This window comes from Lemur catta, chromosome 3, assembly GCF_020740605.2.
Source record: "Lemur catta isolate mLemCat1 chromosome 3, mLemCat1.pri, whole genome shotgun sequence".
Taxonomy (NCBI): domain Eukaryota; kingdom Metazoa; phylum Chordata; class Mammalia; order Primates; family Lemuridae; genus Lemur; species Lemur catta.
In genome coordinates, this window is record NC_059130.1 from 59,135,178 (window position 1) to 59,158,086 (window position 22,909).

At 34.1% G+C, this 22,909-nt stretch overlaps 1 protein-coding gene across 1 annotated transcript in view; it reads left to right on the top strand.

Moving 5' to 3' along the window:
• ZNHIT6 (zinc finger HIT-type containing 6) overlaps window positions 1-22,431 on the top strand; it is a 49,763-nt gene extending 27,332 nt beyond the window's left edge. Inside the window, exons 8-10 of the mRNA XM_045547619.1 lie at window positions 296-373; window positions 17,608-17,732; window positions 21,432-22,431. Of these exons, the coding sequence (XP_045403575.1) occupies window positions 296-373; window positions 17,608-17,732; window positions 21,432-21,472 (244 nt within the window). The 3' untranslated portion in view covers window positions 21,473-22,431. The remainder of the gene's footprint in view (window positions 1-295; window positions 374-17,607; window positions 17,733-21,431) is intronic.
• The last annotated feature ends 478 nt before the right edge of the window (window positions 22,432-22,909 follow it).

Genomic DNA, 22,909 nt, shown 5'->3' on the forward strand with positions numbered 1-22,909 from the left:
AAAATATCTGTCACTAAATTATATATACTTTTTAAAAATAAATACATAAAATAGCCAGATTAATTTAATTTACTGAAACACGTATTTTTAAATTTAGGATGTTATTTGAACAGAGAAGAAAGGTGATTTTTTTCCCCCAGATCTGGGTTAGAAAACATCTTTACCTCCTTTTCTGTGCTTGGATAGGTGAACATTAAGTATTATTAGCTATACATAAGTGCTTAGTCTTCATAAGACTATCCTGAAATATACTAAAAATCAATTTGCTTCGTTGAATATGATGCTTTTATTTCAGGTTGAAAGCCTACATTCGCTCTCAGACTGGGGTCCAAGTTTTAATGAAGGTCGAATATATGCAGCAAAATTTAGTAAGGTAAAATTGCTCTCTTCCTCATTTCTTTAAATATTTTCTAAGTCTGTAATATAAGCAAGTGGCTTTGATTAACTTAAGTGGCAAGTTGTTAAATTAATTATCTGGCTATCACTATTAGCCTACACTTTTTTTTTTTTCTTTTTTTAATTCAGGGTATTATAGCGGTACAAACATTTTGGTTACATGAAATGCATTTGCCTCGCTCAAGCTGGGGCTAAAAGCGTGTCCTTCCCCCATACAGTGTGTCCCATTTCCATTAGCTGTGGGTTTACCCTCCCACCCCTTCAACCCCCCCAGCCCCCCACCTGACTGGCATCCAGTGAGTATTACTACCATGTGAGCACCTTAGTGTTAATCAGTTAGTACCAGTTTGATGGCAAGTACATGTGGTGCATGTTTTTCCATCCTTGTGATACCTTACTTCAAAGGATGGGCTCAGTCTCTATCCAGGATAATATAAGAGGTGCTAGATCACCATTGTTTTTGTAGTTGACACTTTTAAAAATAATTTTCAAGTCAAAATTCAAAACTGATCACATTTATAGGACAAATTTGGTTTAAAAATTACCTGGTTAGAATATTTTAAAATACAGGCATATATTGTTTTATTGTGCTTTACTTTATTGTACTTTGCAGGTATTGCATTCTTTGCAAATTGATAATTTTTGGCGACCCTACCCCAAGCAAATCTGTCAGCACCATTTTTCCAACAACATGTGCTTACCTCATGTCTGTGTGTCACATTTTGGTAGTTCTCACAATATTTCAAACTTTTTCATTAGTATTATATCTGTTATGGTGATCTGTGATACAATAGTAACATTTGGTATTATTATTGTAATTATTTTGGTCTTCCACCAACTGTGCTCATGTGTGATGGTGATTTTAATTGGTAAATGTTGCATGTATTCTGACTGCTCCACTGACCAGTAATTCCCCTGTCTCTCTCCCCTTCCTTGGGCTTCCCTATTCCCTGGGATACAATAATATTGGAATTAGGCCAATTAGTAGCACTACAATGACCTGTAAGTGTTCAAGTGAAAGGAAGACTCACATGGCTCTCACTTTTATCAAAGCTAAAAATTATTAAGCTTAGTGAGGAAGGCATGTGAACGGCTGAGATAGGCCTCTTGTGCCAAACAGGTAGCCACATTGTCATTGCAAAGGAAAAGCTCTCGAAGAAAGTTAAAAGTGCTGCTCCAGTGAGTAGCACTTATTGCTGATAAGGAGAAAGTTTTAGTGGTCTGTATAGAAGATCCAACCAGCCACAACATTCCCTTAAGCCAAAGCCCAATCCAGAATATGGCCCTAAACTAACTCTTTTCAATTCTGTGAAGGCTAAGAGAGGTGAGGAAGCTGCAGAAGAAAAGTTTGAAGCTAGCAGATGTTGGTTCATGAGATTTAAAGACAGAAGCCATCTCCATAAGCTAAAAGTGCAACGTGAAGCAACAAATGCTGATGTAGAAGCTGCAGCAAGTTATCAGGAAGAGCTAGCTAAGATATTTGATGAAGGTGGCTGCACTAAACAACAGATTTTCAATGTAGAGGAACCAGCTTTATGTTGATAGAAGATGCCCTCTAGGACTTACATAGCTAGAGAGGAGAAGTCAGTGCATAGTATCAAAGCTTCAAAGGACAGGCTAACTTTCTTATTATGGGCTAATGCAGTTAGTTGATAACTGTAAGTTGAAGCCAATGCTCATTTACCATTCCAAAAATCCTAGGGCCCTATACTAATTATTAATATACTCTGCCTGTGCTCTATAAATTGAACAACAAAGCCTGGATAACAGCACATCTGTTTACAGCATATTTTCAGCCCACTGTTAAGACCTGCTGCTCACTCAGTAAAAAAGATTTCTTTCAAAATATTACTGCTCATTGCAATGCTCCTAGTCACCAAAGAGTTCTCATGGAGATGTGCAAGGAGATTAATGTTGGTTTCATGCCTACTAACACAACATTCATTCTATAGCACATAAATCAAGGAGTAATTTCAACTTTCAAGTCTTATTATTTGAAGAAATATCTTTCATAAGGCTATAGCTGCCATAGATAGTGATTCCATGGATGGATCTGGGCAAAGTAAATTGAAAATCTTATGGAAAGGATTTACTATTCTAGATGCCATTAAGAACACTGGTGACTCATGGGAGGAGGTCAAGTTATCAGCTTAAACAGGAGTTTGAAAGAAGTTGATTCCAATTTTCATGGATGACTTTGAGGGGTTCAAGACTTCAGTGGAGGAAGTCACTGCAGAGGGGTAGAAATAGCAAGAGAACTGAAATTAGAAGTGGAACATGAAGATGTGACTGAATTGCTACAATCTCATGTTAAAACATTAACAGATACTGCTTCTTATGAATGAGCAAAGAAAGTGTTGTCTTGAACTGGAATCTACTGGTGAAGATGCTGTGATTATTGTTCAGAGGACAACACAAAATGTACTTAAGTGACATTCATTTATCAACTTAGTTGATAACGAAGCAGCAAAGTTAGAGAGTATTGACTCCAACTTTGAAAGTAAAATGCTGTCAAATAGCATCACATGCTGTAGTGAAGTATTTCATGAATCAATCAATACAGCAGACTTCACTGATGTCTTATTTTGAGAAATGGCAACAGCTACCCCATCCTTAGCAAGCACCACCCTGATCAGTCAGCAGCCATCAACATCAAGGCAAGGCCCTCCACCAGCAAAAAGATTATGACTTGCTAAAGATTCAGACAATTGTTAGCATTTTTAGCAATAAAATGTTTTTTAATTAAGGTATGTACATTTTTTTAGACATAATGTTATTACACACTTTATAGGATAGTCTAAACACTTGGAGGGGCACTGGGAAACCCAAAAATTTGTGTGACTTTTTAAATTGCAATATTTGCTTTATTGCGGTGGTTTGGTTCTGTACTACACTAAAGCAAATATTGCAATAGAGAGGGAAGATGGCTTCAGTATCTCTGATGTATGTGTATTTTTACCATGTGCAACTAAAAGATTTCTTAATCCCATCTTAACTAACTTCAAGAAATATTTTATACAACACAGCTCCAATGTTCCAGTGTGTACCTTTAGAAATATAAACATTCATATGACCAACCTACCATTGTATATATTGTAGTGGAAAGAGCACTGCATATAAATGGGAAGAGATTCAGATTGTCACAAACCATATGACTTGAGAAAGTTCTTAACATCTCTGGGCTTTGTTCCTTCATTAATGGAATGATGAATTAGACTACTCTACATGATCTCTGAGAGTCCCCACAAAATGTACTTTTTGTGCCAGTTGTGGGTCAGCATACTAAATTGCAAAACACTGTTCTTTAAAGACCTGTGATACTTTTTTCCTGTTTTCCGTTGTTTGATTAACAAAACTGTATTAATACTAGATCTAATTCAAATTAGATTTGGTTGATCTCTTTTACAATTTGATTTGCTCATGTTCCTTAGACGTTTAAGAGTCTGAGTTGTGGAAGTGAAGCTGGATTTGAATCCCAGCTCTGCCTGTCTCTAATTACGTTAACTTGAGTAAATTACGTAGCCTCATTTGCCTTAGTTTCCTCATCTGTAAAATGGAGGTGATAATAATATCTAAGACTGACATGAAATATTAGTATAATTCATTTAGCACATGGTATGCGCATGCTTTTATTACAATTACTGGTACTACTATTACTGTTTATTACTATTATTTCCCCTACCACTGCTGATAAATGGATTCTTAAAAAAGATCTACAGATAAAATTACAAGACTTTTATAGGTAAGAAGGGATCTTAAACACTGAATCTTGACCACTTTCTTACCAACGTATCTCAGATACTTTGTAAAAAAAAACTTTATATTATTGATCACAGTTGAATGAGGAAAATTCAAGTTTTCTATTACATAGTCCTTTCCCTAGGCTTCTCAATTCAGTATATTTACATGCAGTTCATGATTTAAGTCCCCGCCTTCCCTTGAAAGATTTGGAGAGAAGGATAGATAGATAGTTCTGTGGTTTCTGCAAAGATAGTTATCCAGAGTTACAACATCCATGTTAACTGAAATTGGGAATCAAACACTTACATAATTAGTAACAAGTACTGATATAAAAGGTAACATTTTTTTCAGTTTTATTTAGTAAAATTCTAAAGTGAATGCCATATTATTCATGTTTAAGCAAAACAATTTTCATCATTCCCTTGGAATTTACCTGTGATCAATCATTAAATAATTCTCCCTTCTTTTATTATTTGTGTTTCTTCAAATTCAGTTCCTTTCTTCATGTGTACCATATGTTATCTATATAGTTTATTTAAATGTAACTCATGTTCTGTAGCATGTTACATACTTGATGAGTATACTATATGGCTTTAGTCTCATAAGCCTGCTAAGAGAACTCCTCTGAGGGTCAATGGGCCAGCTCACTAATCCTGTCCAACTTGACCCTTGGCAAAATATCCTCTTCTTCCAAAGTTCAAAAAACCAGAATTGTTTGTGAGAAAAGGTAAATGTGGGATACAGACTATTTTAAATTTTATAATATAGGACAGACTACTTGGGCCCAGATAGCATTTATTTTTAACTTAGAAATGTATGCCATAAGTCCATGAAGAGGCAAAGTGAATGGAAAATCTCAGCTTTTCCTAGCATATCAGGATTTTCTAGAAGAGTGGCAGAAATTGTGTATAAGATGACATGACCCAAAGGGGAGCAACTGAGGAAACAGCTTTCATGCAGTTGCATAGATAGGAATCAGGATAGCTAGAGATCAGAACTCAGGAGCTACCAGTCAAATTGGTAAGACTTATTTTAACAAAGAGCCAAAGGGAATAAACATAAATCAAAAAAATGTCAAAAAAGTACACTGAAGTGAAGCAGATGACCTAGTTCTAAGCATTCAGCTTCTCTGCGCTTCATTTTCCTTTACAGTCCTTTACTCACACTCAACAGCAATTATAATATCAGAAATGCCAGTCGAGGTAACTTTTATTCTGAAAGTGGGCCTAAATTGGCATAATTCTGATTATTAAGTCACCCTCAAGATGTAGTTACCTTAACTTCTAAAGAACCTCCCAATTTTGTAAGTATTTTCTAATTATGAATAATGAAACTAATGTGGAGATAGATTTAGACATAGATTATTATTTATTTTTTAATCAGATTTTAAATCACAATATTCTCCATATAATACATTCATGGTTAGGCTAAAATGAACATTTACATTTGATTGTATATATAATTACTGTTATATCATTAAAGTAAAATACATTCAGGAAACATCTAAAGAAGATTATTATAGGTTATGAAATGTTAGGCTCTAATTTAAGATGAGCATTCTAAATAGGAGGATTTTATTATTTCCTGAAAAGTGCTTAGAAGGCAGAAACGTGTAGTTTCCTTGTGGCCATTTGATTTTAAATGTATCCTACAGTTTGCACAATTCCCGTAACTTCAGAGTAAAGTCTTACCAGATACTAATGTTGCCAATTTCCACTGGTTTCGTTTTCCATTCTTGGAGGTTTGCGACAATTGTCTCATGATATACCTGATCAGCCAGAGCAAGCTTAAATTTTTCCCAGGTTTTAGCTGTGCCATACATGACATTTACTTTTAAATTGTAACCGTAGAATCCATGTCTAACTCTAAGGAATTTGCTGCTGATCTATTTGGAAGTTTTCTTTCCAGAATACATAGTCTTTGAATTTGTCTCTTATAAAAACGTATATAGCTTTTTAAATGAATTCATTCAGCAAACACCTGGTGGGTGCCCACTATAGTCCAGGTACTATTCTAGACATTGAGGCTATAGGAGTAAAGAAAAGCCTTCTTGCCCCTGTGGAGCTTATATTTCTAGTGAGGAAAATCATTCATTTTACATACTTGTGTTAGTAAAGCTACTCTTGCCACTTTATTTTCTTACCAACTTTCTGTTCTCAGAAAGTGAATGAGTGATTTTGAACCAGAAAAGCCTACTGTGCTAATGCCAGGCACTGTCAGAGGATAGCTTTTGTATTGCTGTTTATTTAAGTTATATTGACTAAAGAATTTATAAAACTATAAGCTTTGACTCTGTCCATTCAAGTGTAATTTTTCAAATATGTTTAATTTTTAGCTTAGATTTTACTTTTACTAATAGAATTATTTACCATAAAGAAGTTGCGATACAATTTCTGTTCTTTGCATTTACTTTGCTGTTTTGATGTTTGTGAACCATTGTGGTTTTGGTGATTTAAACAAATGTAGGATGATTCTTTCTGACTTTTTCTGTAAATGGCTGGATAATAAATATTTTTGCCCTTATGGGCCATATGTTCGCAATTAGTCAATTCTGTCCTTGTAGTGCATAAGCAGCTATAGACCATGTAAATGAACGGGCATGACTGGAATGTGTTACAGTAAAACTTTATTTACAGAATCAGACGTTGGGGTGGATTTGGCCTGCTGGCCATAGTTTGATGATCCCTGCTCTGAAGAATTTTTTTATTGGTCATTTGTGACTTTATATCATTTAATCAGTTGGGGACTTCAACTCTCAATATGTAAAAATGAGATAGAGACAGAGAAAGAGATTGTAACAAGGGCCCAGTGTAAAATTAAAAGTTACTTTAGAAAAAATAGCACCTTCTCAGAGGTTAGGCTTTTTGATACATGAACTTGGCCTAAAATATCAGTAAGTTAAGATTGATCAAATTTGTATTTTTCATTTATTCATTTAATATTCATTGAGCCCTTTTCATGTGCCAGCACAGTGCTAAGCCCTAGGAATACATAGACATTGAAAAGGCTGGCTCTCAGAGAGCTCACAGTCTAGATAGGGAGATGGGTATGTGGTAAATATCACAGTACGTATGTATTTAAAATATAAGGCATAAAGGGTGCCCAGTGGAGGGCATGGGCATCTTTACATGGACACTTCAGACTTATCATTTTTTGATGGAAGGACAAATCGATTACCTTCTCTCTGCTTCCAGAAATTGGCATATAAACCAAGAGTTTAGATTTAAACCAAAGCCAAAGTTAAAGCATTAGCTAGGCTCTGATTTCATGAGTATCTCAAAATTATTACTCTTCCTAAACATACTACTTTGTTGTACTTAACACGGACTCTATTAGTCGTTTCCTACTATGCTCATTTTAGTTAATAATTTTGGAACACATTTTGTTTGAAAAGCAACCAACAAAAGTATGAGCTATTTCTCTTGGATGATTTTATTTCCATGCTGAAAACATGTTTCTAAATAGAAAAACTAAATCGTTTTCAGTGAAGAGTAAGATTATTTTTTTCTATATCCTATTAGAGAAATTGATTTTGCCTATGTAAAGTCTCACTAACACTCACTCACCAGCAACAAACCCTCTTCTCCCGCAGAGCATAGCTGACCTCCCAGCTCGTGTTTCTTGCCTAGACTCTCAACTCTGCCTGTCAAGACACAGCTCACTCTTGCCTCACTGCATGGTCCTTGCTAAGCCCGCTTTGCTTTTCACCTAGCCCGTGCCTCTACTGGCCAATTATTCTCCCTTACTGTAAACATCTTCCCAGCTGAACATGTAACTTATATTTCTTCTTTTCTCAGATTTCAGTGTCCATCATAATCATCTAGAACATTTGTTGAAAATGTAGATTTCCAGTCCACCCTCAGAGGTTCTGGTTTTGTAAATCTGTAATAGGACCCAGAAACTATGAATGGCCTGCATTTTTTACGTTGTCTGCCTCCAAAGCTGGGGGGAGGCTGATATAATTTATTCCTGAGACCACATTTTGAGAAACACTGGCCAGGGTGGCAAACTCCTTGAGGACATTTTTGGTTCCCATATAGTGTCTAACAAGTTTTCAACATAAGTTTTCGGTAGACGTTTATTCATTTGAGTTGTTGAAGCTGTATAAAGAAATATGTCAACTGATAATAGAATGGATTTTTAAATATCACATTTCTTAGTCTATACCCTTTGCCTAATTGAACTAGAATTGGAAAACTAGATGATCTTGTTTTAGGCCTATAGAGAATAGTTTAAAAATATACTTTGAAGATATTCTAAGCAAGAAATTTATAATAATATGTTAAAAGTTAGGACTTTAAAAATAATCTCCTATCATTAGAAAAGTGAGGACCTTGAAAGTTAAGATTATGTTGATAATAGTACAGAATTAAACATATATTAGAGAACACTGAGGGAATTTCAAAATTTCTAAGAACAGTATTAATTACTTTCAGATGTCTTTTCTTATGTAAATAGCCAGAGACCATTTCTGCCTTTTAGGTATATCTCTTGAAAATAACGGTAATGAAGGAAGGGTGAGTGAAGAACAAGAGTTTGCTCTCTAGATGAGATTATTTAAACTTTCTCTTGTATTCTTTTTGAAATTTGATTCTATTAATGGGTACTAAGTGGATAAGTGGGAGAAAACCACTTAATCTAAGAATCAGTAGTAAACAGTCTTGCCTCTAGTAGAAGATGCCATTATCAGTGCTCATCCATCATGTTAAAAGATGCATTTTCAATACAATTTTACTTTAAATGTTTGTAATATATTTGTGTTATTTTGATGAATTTTATATAATAATAGTTAAAATTATTTAATCCAGAAGAAATTTTAATATTTAAACATTAAAGTCATAAATAATAAAATTTTAATTTACATACATATTTTTGTTGCAGAGAAGTATGATTGGGTAATTAGTAAAAGATTTTGAAACGTAAACATATTATTTAGGGTAAAATTCTGTGGGATAATTGGAATGGAAATATAAGTTCAGGGAGAAAAGGAGACCAAGTAAGGTTTCTAACTGTTAAAAAAGAACTTATTCTTATATATTTTTTAAATGGATGATATTAGTATCAAATTGCCATAATATAATGTTTAGATTCTAGTGAATGTATTTAAGAGTGATGTATGTTTCATTTTAAATCATCAATATTTATAATATACCATCAATTGTGTACTTTACATCTATTTAAACTTGTGAATAAAGATTTTAAATGAAATTTTAGATGTGTGTTTAAAAATGTACAAAAATACCACTTTTTTCCAAAATTATTTTAGGTTATGTATAAGCAAAAAAACAAAAAAATATTTGCTGCCAAAGGTGAGTTAAAATCAGGGTTAAATCTGGAGGCTAATAATTGTCTTTATGGAATATTATAAGTATTAATGACAACCTTTTATTGAGTGCTTTATTACTATGAAGGTACTCTATTAAGCACTTTCATGCATATTGTAATTATGGTATATTGTACATATATTAGACATTATAAATATATTATAATTGCATGGAGAGCCCTGCATACAGCTGTGTAGCCACTAAATGATGGAACCTCAATCCAAACCTTGGAAGGCCTGCCTCCAAAGCCTTAGTATGTTCTTTGCAGTATAGCACATGCTCCATAAATGGCCATAATGCATGTTCTTGGATTATGTGAAACCCAGCCACAGTTCTTTGTTATACTTTGTTGGAATTGTTGATTATTTTTCAAAGTAGTCATGGTCAGGATAAGTATGTTCAAAATGGTGTTAACCTTTACCACATTTTGGATCTAAATACTAGAACAAAGGAAGCAAGATACTGTTTAAGGATTAGAAAATGTTAGAATAAACCTGAAGAATGTCCACACACACAAAGGAAATACGTAGAACAGAGTATTAAACATTTTTATCTTCTCAGAGATGACACTCTTCCAATGATGGAATAGGCTTCATGTATGGTACTCTTCTTAAAGAGGTTTTATGATAACAACTGTAAGGAAGCTGAAGCTCAGCTAATTGGCACAGCTGGGTGAGTGTTAACAGGACAGATGCAGACTTAACTGTTAAAGTCTCAGTAGCTTTGAACTTGAACTTGAGAACTTTAGCTTGAGAGGCTGTACCGAAGAGTAGATCCAAAATGATATGTCATATTCTTAACAGGTTACAAGCCTACGATTTCCGTAGTGATGATCTCGTTTTAAATGTATACTGTTTTGATTAATGGTTAAGGGAATTATGTGAAAGGTAAAATGAGAGTTTTCTCTAAAAACTTGGGAAATATTTTAACTCTCAATGTTAATGCTAAATTTATCCATCCTAATTATGTTATAGAATATTTTGTAGCCAACTTAAATTTTCTTCAAAAGGAATAATGACCAGCAATTGAAATGTCTAAGTAGTTCAGATATCCATTTAACTAAAGCCTAATAGTTTTAACCTCCTCTCTAACCAGACCTTTTACTGTAATTTATTATAAGTACCAAAACTATCTGAATTCTGTGTATTCCCGTATCTACTCTCTACTGAATGTTACAGACCTAGCTTATTCTTGCCTCTACCTTACACATACCTTACTCTTGCTAACAAAACATACATTTCTTCTTAGAAAGCCTTTGCCCTTTCACCTCTAGTGCATACCTTATAGTACATCATTGTATTCCCAGTGCCAAGAACTATGTCGGGAACATGGTAGACTCTCAATAAATATGTGTTGAGTGAGAAATGAATGAACAAGCAAACAGTTAAGTGAAGGAACTCACAAGATTGGCTTTATAGTCCCAGCTCTGCATTTCCTTGAGTGACCCTGAGTGACATACTTAACTTGTCAAGGCCTCAGTATCCTCACCTAGAAGACAAGAAAGACTGGATTACTGTCCTGCCAACTCTTAATCACATTTTGCAAAGTAATACATGCTAATAAAGATTAAAAATTTAAGATCAGACTCTTGCATTCAGTTTAGCTCCAAAGGAAATGTATGTTTTGTGAACAAGAGTAAGACTAAAATTTTTTACTTAAGAGAAAGTGCATGGAGGAGGAGGGATTTTAAGAACTAATTAATAATTAGCAATACTGCATTGTATACTTGAAATTTGCTGAGAGGGCACACCTTAAATGTTCTCACCAGAAGAAAAAAGAAAAAATAGAAAATGGTAACTATTTCAGAGGATGGATAGGTTAAGTAGCTTGATTGTGATCATTGCAGATGTATACATATATCAAAATATCAAGTTGTACACCTTAAGTATATATAATTCCTATTTATCTGTTATATCTCAATAAAATTAGGGGGGAAAAGAATAAGAACCAGTTAAGGAGAGGGGGGTAACTAAGGTTAGGAAATGAAGTGCCTAGATATTAAAGGCACTGGACAGCTTACAAGAACATTTGGAAGTGGGTACAGAACAAGAAAGAATGTTTATTGAGTATTTACTTAGCTTTAGAATTCTATCATGATGCTTGTGCCAGTGAAATGTGGTAGTTTGGCACCCCCAATAAAGTGTGGGGTTTATTTCTACGAACTTATGTTATCTAGCAGACTGCCTGTACATGGTTGACACTAAATAAATATTTGAGGAATCAATGAATAAATGCCAGGCACTGTGTTTACATTTCACATGCATTAATTCTAATAAAGTATGTGATATATCTCTACTTTATAAGATGGGATCTTAAACTCTGAGAAATTGACTTACCCAAAGAAACCAAGTTACAGTTTACAGGGCCAGAATTTGAACTCAGTTCTGTTTGTCAACAAAGTTCAGTACAAGCTTTTTCTACTAACTAGTCTCATCATAGATCATAAACATAATTCCTGGTAAATATGTCATTTCCCTGCTAGGGGGGTACCAAATTACTTTTGCAGTATACAATCTTATTAACTAGCTCAGCAAGTTACACTTTAGAAACATTGTCATCTATTATAGTTAATCTTTACAAACTAGCCCATTAATAGATATCTGTTCTGCCATTATACTGATGAAGAAAACTGAGTCTCCTTGAGGAGTCATAGCTCATAATGGCCTGCAGTAAGACTGAAACCCAAACCTTTCAGATTTAAAAGTAATTGAATTTACCATTGAGAATCAGAAAAGACTAAAGAAATAATATCTAGAACAAATCAGAACATTCTAAGCCCCTCTTTAAAGCAAGTTTTAAAATGTATAATTGGTCATTTTATTTCACCATATTCATAGTTTTCATATCATAGTTAGATTAGGATAATTTACCCATGTGCTTCTGAACTGTTGAGCTTTCTGAATTGAGGCATATCTCTGTACTACACAATTCATGATCTAAGATGCTCCATGTCAAGCATGAGTAGTCCTCATTTACATGGATATTTAAAAGTGCCAAAACAAAGTACAGCAAACCACTAATTCAATTATTGATTTTTTAAAATATGAAAACTGTAATTGAGTAAGAAAAAATTAGCTTTGACAAGATCTTTTTCTATGTGACTTAGACATTGTGAGCTGCAAAATTGTCACACGGGAGTAATATTTGGAGAATTTTAAATACTACCTTTTTAAAATTTAAAAAAAAAAGAATTAAACTTGTTTGAGCCTGTACTTAGTTTTGTTTTCTATGTTTCATTTATGTATCTTTTTTCTCCTTTTATTCTGTCTTCATTAATAATCTGATTTCTTCCTTTTCATTTGGATTTTGAAAGTCAATTTTTTCACTTAATCTATTCTCTTTCTACTTTATCATACAGTACTTTTAATTTTGTGTTTTTTAAAGGAATTTGATAAGCATGAGTCTGAAATATTTATAGTTTATTCAGGTACATAATTCCATTATGCTACGATGGAATACTTTAAAAACATTAAGCTATCAGATAATAATGATTTATATTAAGGTTTATTTTTTTTAGAAAGTCAGAGGTTCACCTTTGTAATTTTGGAATCAATTAGGTGTACTTTTAACTCAGAAACCTAGACTGAGAAATAAATACAACTATACAAGAATGTAGGTTAAGTGCTATCTGTAGGCAGGTAAATGTCAAACAGTGTGGAATTTTAGTATTCTTGATGATCATCTCATTCAGTGACCTTATTTTAGTGGAAAAATACAGTGGTCTAGGGACTGCTATTAGATTGTTAAATTTGGAAAAATTCAAACTTAGTTTTAATACTTTTAAGGAGGTGGAAGGGGTGATGATCCATGGGGGGTGTCAGTGATCAGAAAGGAAATAAAGTAGCTTGTGACTCCCTTTAAAAAGAAAAAAACTGTCTCTTTGAATTAGGAGAAGAAAAAAAAGCACCCTAATTTGCTAATAAAGTACAGAAAAAGAAATTCAAGAACTTGACTGGTTTCTTTGAAAGTTAGTAACAGAGCCAAGATTAAAAGCACACCCTTGAGTATCAAGGCAACTTTTATTTATATAATGTCTCTGTAACACCTGTTTAGCCTACTGAGCCATGCTGCTCTCATAATGCCCCTGTGAAGCTGCCCAGAGCAGGGTCAGCTAGTGAGCCCGTGAGGTTGAGCAAGTGAAATAACAAGAGGAAATGTCTGAGAAGGGTCCCAGAGGATAAGAGAAAAGACAAATGTTGGTATCTTAATTCTTCCAAACCTAAGTAGTTTGTCTTATGGTAGCAGAGCCATTATACTAATGGAAATACCAGAGTTGGTAAAAATTTCAAAAGATAAAGCTGTCCCTTAGGATTCAGTGACTTACTAGCTTGCAAAGGAACTAAAGCCTAAATGTTTTAGGCAGTGCAAAGCTGGACTCTTAAAACTTATCTCAAGATAATGGAGACAGAAACATTTAAAGTGCTTTGAGCCTGTTGGAAGTACCTGTGATAATAAAATAATGGTTTGAAGTTTGTACTGAAAGTTGTAAAGCTACACTTAAAATGCAAAATGCATGTGAAGGCAAACATGTGCTTCAGTGCTCATATAATAAGTGCTATTGTTTGTTAATAAAGAAATCCAATCAGTTTGTTCTGAACTAAACTTTCTATAAGAATATATTGTTGTTTTAGGTAAATGCAAATGTAAAACTGATGTGCTCATGGCTTGAATAAATGAGCTTTCAGTTTCTATGTTTTATCATGCAGCCCTCACAGTAACTCTGAAGTGGTACTCTCATCATCCCGTGTCAAGCATGGAAACGGGATTAGAGAAGTAATTTGTACAGGAACACTGAACAATGAATGATGCAGCTAGAACCTTAACTCTGTTAAACTCCAAACCCAAGCAACCACTAAAAGTTAACTGTTTCATTTAACTGAATTCCAAGTGCTTAAACTGTTAACCTCATTTTGATAGCCTTTCTTTATGAACAGTTTACACAATTTACTTTTAAATTACTAGTAAATATTAATGGTAGACTAAGAGTAACCACTAGTAATAGAAAAATCTAAGAAATTCAGAATTTCAGCTAAATTACTTAGTGAACTCTGACCTCTGCAGGTAACAGACTGGAAAGCTACAGCCTAGAAACTCAGTGACACTGAATAGCAATATTGTTGTGATTAGAAGTTTGCAACATTTTAGGGTAAACGCTAAATAAAATCCAGTGGTTCTAATTAAAACCACACACACACCAAGTTTTCATTGCATTTATATAAAATCTTTTAAAAATAATTCATTAGTTGACAAGTATCTTATAAATCTTTGCATTCTAAGTGTTTTACACAATGCCTGCTTGGCACATATAATAGGGACCAAGTTTTGTAAATTAACAGTTGTAATTATTACAGTTTTAGGATTGAAAGCATGTATAACTTGTTATATGGCAATTTTTATGTATATCTGAACATCCCTCTGGTAGGAACATATTTTATACTGTATCAGCAATAATATTAGGCTCCCATTCCCATGTGGCTTTTGAAAAACTTTTTTGTTGCTGTCATTTCTTACTGTTTCAACTTTGGAAATCTAGAGAAACCCAATGAAGATTTAATGGTACAAAGGAAATAAAATACCTAAAACTTTATGCACCGAAAATTATTTACCAAAAACTGAAATAAGTGAAAAACATTCCCTTATTGGAAAAATCTCTTTCAATAGAGGGCTTACGATTCAGTTAAAATGCACAGAAGATTACTTTTCACAGGTATTTGTAGGAGACTACTTGAAAATTTCCTGTTTGTGGATTCAGGTCTTGTTTTCTCCCAAGAAAAATTTAATTATGGTCATTTTATATTTTGCTTTGTAAGTTAATCTTCTGCTTGCATATGTAATAAATCTCATTTTTCTCTTTTGTATAATTACTGCTAACTTTTAGAAAATACTGCCTATTTCAAAGGGAAATAATGTTGAAAAGATGTGAAACATTTACTCCTTGAATGCTGGAACCACTTTTAAAGTATTGTAAGCACATCTGTATTACATTACACAGGGAAAAGAATGTATGAGTTCTATGGTCCACAGGCACTAGGGTGGCTCATTTAGAAAAACTAAATATTTTGTATTCCAAGTTTCTTTTCAACGTAAAGAATATTCTGTGATTCTAAAATGAATCATTTAATTCCAGGGTGGGGCATGTGATCAGGGAAGCATAAGTGAAGTTTTGGTTCTACAATTCTTCTCTCACTTTATCACCTACTTCTTAAAAAGAAATCAATTTTTATAGTGGGCTTGGGTTTGCATTTTGTTAAGCACTTTTATTTTCCCTGATTTGAAAACTATTGCATAGGGCAAACTTAGAACCCAGAGAAATTACTACACCATAGTTCTTAATAAATGAGCTGCATATCTCAGTCAGCTGTGAGTTATGGCACAAATAATTTAATTAAGAAATTAACTAATAAGCCAATTAAGAAATACCAAAGTTTATAAATGATTTATTCTTAAAATGACAGCAAATTGAAATGCATCCTGACGATAACCTCACTGTTGATCACTTGTATTCTAGTGTGTTTTCTTGAGCAGGGGGAAGAGGATGGAATTGCAGCTATCAGGCTGAATACCCCATGGGATGTGTGTTTTGCACGTGAATATCATCTGTCATAGGTGGAAATGGAGGAAAAAAATGGAGAACTGCACTACACTGGTGGACATGTTCTCAACTTTTTCTTCATTTGACATGAAATGATATTCATATGCCAGCATATTCCCTTATGTAGTCACTAGTGAGCTAGCTAAAATTTTCTACCCCTTTTTCTCTCACCCCAAAAAGCAAGCAAAAGAGAATGTTCTGAGGATGCATCTGTAGTCAATTCAGACTTATTTTTTTTAAAGTAATGACTTGAGAATTTCATGGTTTAATCACTATTAGTGTCTAATTACCTGAGACACATTTGATAGCTATGTCATGATAAACTCCATATTTCCTAAATTTTGTGCTTTTACATCAGTCAGAAACCCAAATCTGATTTTTTAAGTTTCAAAATGAAGGAAGGACAAATTTAATTTTATGGTAATATAAATTTGTGGAAACCAGTTATAATTAGAATTGACTTTTTACAAAAGTATTTTGTAGCCAGTTATTTTACTATCGTATGTTAGTAGAAATTATTTACCATAGCACAGTTGTTTGTTTTTCTTTTAAGACTCAAATATATTTGAGAAATTTGAATTTTTAGCTAGTTGTTCTTTTATCCAAGAAAAATAACATGTTAAACCTAGGTCTTATGAAAATCTTTTTTTTTTTTTTTTTTTTTGAGATGAGGTCTTGCTATGTTGCCCAGGCTGATCTTGGAACTCCTGGACTCAAGTGATCTTCCTGCCTCTGCCTTCCATGTAGCTGAGATTACAGGCAGGCATACACCACCTGGCCCTGTATAAAAATCTTTAACTATTTCTTACTTGATATGAAAATTGGTAATTTGTTCTATAGCTTTCCTAATATCAAAATATTTTGTATACTTCTGCAGAATTCACAATTGCAAAGATGTGGAAACAACCCAAATGCCCATCAATACATGAGTGGATTAGTAAAATGTAGCATATGTATACCATGGAGTATTACTCAGCTATAAGAAATAACGCTGATATAGAGTCTCTTATGTTCTCCTGGATAGAGTTGGAACATATTCTACTAAGTGAAGTTTCCCAAGAATGGAAAAATAAGCACCACATGTACTCACCAGCAAATTAGTTTCCCTGATCATCACCTAAGTGCACATTTGGGAATAACACCAATTGGGTATCAGACTGAGGTGGGAGGCGGGGGAGGGGATGGGTGTATACCTACATAATGAGTGCGATGCGCATCATCTGGGAAATGGACACGCTTAAAGCTCTGACTGGGGGGGGGCATGGGCAATATACATAACCTAAACTTTTGTACCCCCATAAGATGCTGAAATAAAAAAGGGGGGGGAAATATTTTATATACTTCTGATTTAGTTTTAGAATCTCTATAATGATAACTCTTTTACTTGGGTTTCTTAGGTATGAAACTTACTACGTTTCAAAGAAATAACTACTGAAATAGTGTCATCACCTTAAAATAATTTTTGATGTAAGGGACTCATATATTTTATCTGGGAGTAATTTTGTATATTAATTGTGTGCTTTATGTTTTTTGTTTTGCTTTTTTATTAATAAGATATCATGAACTAGATCCCAATAAAAGTCTCCTAGACAATTTGAGAAACAAAGTAATCATTGAGTACCCAACATTACATGTGGTATTGAAAGGATCCAGTAATGACATGAAAGTTCTTCACCAAGGTAAGTATAAATTTGTTCCTACAATACTTAGAACAACTCTAGAGAAAGTGAAGCAAAATGTGACCACCCTAATTCTTAATACATGTGTTTTCCCACTATATTTTCACACTTGCAGAATTAACTCTATAGCTACAGTTAATGGAAAGAACCAAATGAATGAGCTGCTGGTTCTATTCTGTTTGAGAGCTTGTAAGCTTATGATACCAATTTTAAATGCATGAATCAAGTTGAATGTCTGGCTATAAAAGGACTTTTTTTTGCTTGGGATTCTTGTATTTTTGTCTTTTTTAAAGCTAATAGTCTTTAATTAACAGTCTGTCCATGATTGGATAGATTTACTCCCTAATTAAGACTTTAAAAATTTCTAAAATGAAGGATTACAAAATACTTTTATTATCTTACCTTATGGAAAGGGATAATATTGCTAGGAACATTATATTTAAAATTTTGACTGCATTTAGAATAAGCTAGTGCCATTGCCTTGGCCCTTTACCTCCTTTTTTAAACCCACTGGTTTTATTTTTTCTGATTTTGTCTCCTCAGCCATATGGGGAAGTATTAGAACTGGAAAAAATGTACAGAAAGGTTTGGTGTATAAAGTGACATCCATATTTGCAACAACTGATTAAACTAAAATTGTGTTTCTGAATGCAAGATTCTAGAGGATGAATGAAATTCAGTAATTGCTTTAAAAAGATGAGAGAGGTACCCACCTTAACACAAAACCATTAGATACCACTTTCAGCCAAGAATTATAGGTATAGGCCAGGTTTCATGGTAACAAATTCCAGAGAAGCATAGACTCTTTGTTTTGGATTGAACTCTGTTTTTTCAAATAGTATTTGAAATGTATGGTTCAAATTTTATTGTTATACCAGCATCATAGGCTGAAACAGGCAGTTACTTATGTTGTAGGGTATTTTCTGTACATGTGTATAGCTTTTTTCTTTGCGAAATACATTTTTTTTTCAAAGTGGCCAAAATGTTGTCATTGCTACAACTTGAAACTAGATTTTCATGAGCAAAGATGAAGTTTCTAATAATAAATTATGGGCCTCTTAAATCCTGTTTTTATTCTTGACTTTATATTTTTCACAATTTGAGAATCTCTGATTTTATTTTCTTAAAATAAATTAGGAATTTTAGTTTTACATGTCCACTTTCACTTTTTTAAAGCTTATAATACCTTACTTTTTGCTTAAATTCACACATCACTCTCTCTAAATGTTGGTTTCAGGGAAAATTGTTTAGTAATGTGGGTTACTAGCTAAGGCAAACATTGTCTGTGTAAATAAGCACAGCACACAGCTCTCCTTTCACCTTGTTTAGGAATGCACATTCAAGTAAGACTTCCTGTAATGAAGCAATAAGAAAAGACTACTTTGGCAGTGTACTTGGTACCTTATTAAGTAAAATTTGCTATTTTTCTGGCAGGTATATGATATTTGATTTATTTACAGGAACACAGGTGGCTCATACTTTTAGTACAAAGGATTATTTAGAACTGCTTTAGCAAAGAACTGAAGAGGATCTGACAGGATTTTAAGGACCATACCAGTGTTGTCACATCATAAGTACACACACCTTAAAAATAATACCAGGTCTTCCTGTACATGCATTTCTTTCTGTAAGCACTTCAAGATGTCTGTTTCTTTGTCCATTCTCACAGCATTGGATATTCTGCAGGGTGGTCTCTAGATGAGGGAGGGGATTATATAAGAACAGGGTATTTTCTTTGGAAAACCTTTAAAATTCCTTCACGCTCCAGAGGCAAAAAAGTTGGATTTTGATCCTGAGTTCATAGTACAAGGTGTCTCTTTTCTAGTTTGGAGGGTAAATGTGTTTCTGGGCAGAGATTCAGTAGTTTCCACCACTTGATGTTTGTTAGGATTGTAGATTGCCACAATTTATTCTTTCAAAAATCTGCCCTTATTAATCAGCAATAGGCAAGATTTTTTTGTTTTGTTTTTTGCTTTTTAAGGAATGAAAAAGGTTAACTGTAATAGGTTAAGCAGTTAAGGTAGCCCACTAGATTGGAGATCAGTCTGATGGGAAGTGCTCAGAATGGTGTAACATGCCTCACAGGCTCTTATTAGCCATAGTTAGACTAGCAGTTTTAAATGATTTGATAAAAGCATGCTGCATTTCAGTCTAAGGAAAAAGAATGGATCCCTGTTCAAAGAAGAAAATGAGGTACCTTCAGTAGGCAAAGAAAGGGAAAAGTGTCCCCTACACTGCTATAAAGCCCCATTCATTTAAAAATAATAGCCAGATATATTTCTCTGAAGTTCTAATCTAACTCAAGATTAGAAAATGCCTTGTCTTTGGAGAAGGAATTCAGCCCCAATCAATCAATTACTCGAATTAGTGAAAATACCTGACATAGCAGCTACTCACATATCAGTCTCTTATTGGGCCAATAAATCTTCGTCTGTTCTTCCTTGCTGCCCTTTGCCCATTCTTCTTTACTCTCTTTTTTTCCTTTCCCTTTCCCCAGAGGGATAGGGGTGGGGCAAGGGGAGGAACCTCGGGCACGAGAACACACATGTAAACCTTATACTATAAGGTGCTATGATAGAGTTTGCCTACAGTACAGAGGAAGCCAGAGGAGAAAACAACCAACTTGTAATATGGAGGCCCTTGAAAGACTCTACTAGAGTTAATAAAATTCCACAAGGGTAGGGACCATGTCTTGGATATAACTTATTTCAGTGCCTTACTCATAAAAAGGACTCAGTAAACACCATTTTGGTTGTTGGTACAATCTGAAATCCAGGTATATTAGCAAATCCCAATGAATTTGCCAGTTGGAATTGGAGGCAGAGATCCAGGTTTATGGTTCTAGCATCAGCTTTTATAAACTGTGGGACTTTAAGCATTCACTGTGTCTCTCTGAGCTTCGTCTTCATTATCTCCCTACTGGTGGTAATAGCTACAAGCCTCAAGCAAAATAACCTGTATTTTAACCATAATAATTTTCATAGGGTTATTATCTATTAGTTCCTTTTAGCTTCACAATAAATGAAATAAGTAGAGCACTTACTCTGGTCCCCATTTTGCAGATTTGAAGAAACAACTAAAAGACAGAATGACTTGCAGTTACATTGATCCAACAAACATGCTCTACACTGTGGAGATAGATACAGGGAGGAGAGATCCACTTTCTGTATTCAAGGAACTGTCAGTTTAGACAGTGAATAGCAGTAGTGTTCACTCTAAGCAAGACAGGAGCTTCAAAGGAGCTCCATTTCCACTCTGAGTCTTCTTTCCTGTGAAAGGAAGGAGACGGTGATTAGCTAGTCTTCCCGCAGCCCACATTCACTCAACATGTACTGACCCTCAATTTTTTAAGTTGTAAAAAAAAATCATGGAAAAATTTATTCTAACCACATGCGGGTAGCCTGTGTGATAATAGTGATCTGATATTCAGTGGCATGAGTATGGCATCATAACCACACTGTGAAGTGACCATTCCCAAGGCTTCCACAGAGTTATCTCACTAAATATAATTGCCACTTTCAGACATCATTTCTTTATTTATTGTGGCCAGAATTGTATATCCCAGCTGCCTGGGACATGACACAGTTTGTCTGCCCCCATGAGCATTGCTATTGCTATGCATCAGAACAGAGAAGAGAAGAGGGAAAAAGAGAAACAGTATAAACACTTGACTATATGTTTACTTTTTTTCTTTCCTAGTGAAAAGTGAATCTACCAAGAAGCTTGACAATGAAAATTGAGCACTTTTTCTGTGGAAGAAGGTGAAAATTTTGAGACAGTTGCAGAGGACTATGCATTGATGGACTGTTGGATGATTTGGGTATTATCAACAGATGATTGGAACTTTTTGTTTGTCTAAAAAGTAATTAAATAATCTAAACTTTTAAAAAAATGTATTTTATAGCCTGTTGAATTATATAAGGCCAGAGCCCCTTAGTCATATTAAGAACTCTGGTCAGCATACTGCTTCGTAGGCCCTGGCTTTTAATATGCTTAATTCCATATGCTGAAAACTTTTTTATTTGTTAGTGTGATGTAACACCAAACCTAAGGATCACCTGTGTCAACCACAAAGTTGGCATTCTCTTTAGCAGAACCTCACTGAACAGAAAGGCCATGTGATGTACCATCTAACCACAGGAGAAGAACTAATCTTCCATCAGTTGCCCATTCTTGGCTTTGAGGTTTGTATGTAAATTATCACTTCTGAGACAACTTTCATACTTGGAAAACTCCCCATACGATGTCTTGTACCGGGAAGGTGAATAAATACCATTAACAACTATTTTCTTATATTCCGTTCAGAAAATCAGTGGCTCCACATTGTTTGAACCATCAGTGCTAGGAATTTGGATCTACTTTTTCATACAATGAGCTATGTCTTACGAATTCTGTGCCTTTCATCACATTCCCAGTCCACTCTCATCATTACCACACAGGGATGTTGTGATGACCAGTTTTATACTGTGTTTTGATGTGTGTAGCAATAACTAAAGAAAAAAAACCTTGGAACTCTTCAATGTGTTATTGAAATGTATATGTATGTATTCATGTATATACATGGCTTAATTTATACCCTATGGCAGCTCTGTATACATTATGATCTCATATATTGAAAAGTTTCCTAATTTTATTGGAATTTATACCATTATGAAAATATAATGTGACTATGAAAGAGTAAAAGATTATTACATCTGTATTGCATGTGTGTACTTAATGGTTAAAAAACAATGATAAAACTAGACATTAATGAAATTCATTTTTAGTTTACAGTTGGAATAAGTTTTAGACCAAAAAGAAACCAGAGACATTAGTTAAAGAGACTTAGAAAGATTAGAAATATGAAAAGATAATGAGAATATAAGCATTGAGAAACTTGTATAACACAAATATATATAACTTCAGGTAGAAATTGGAGAAGAGAATTCAAAAACAATAATGCCAAAAAGCTCCTTGGTATAAAATAATAGTGGAAATATGATTCATAGAAAATGAGGCCTTCTAAGTTGGGGGGTGGGGGAAGATCTCTCTCTTGCTCTCACTCCCTCCCCCCCACCCCACCGAAAAGCCACTTCAGGAATCTTCTGATATGGTGAAGAATTTGTATAGAATTATGTTGTTTACAATACTGGAGAGACAACTAAGTGGGATTTCAAGGAATTCAATTTTAATCTAAA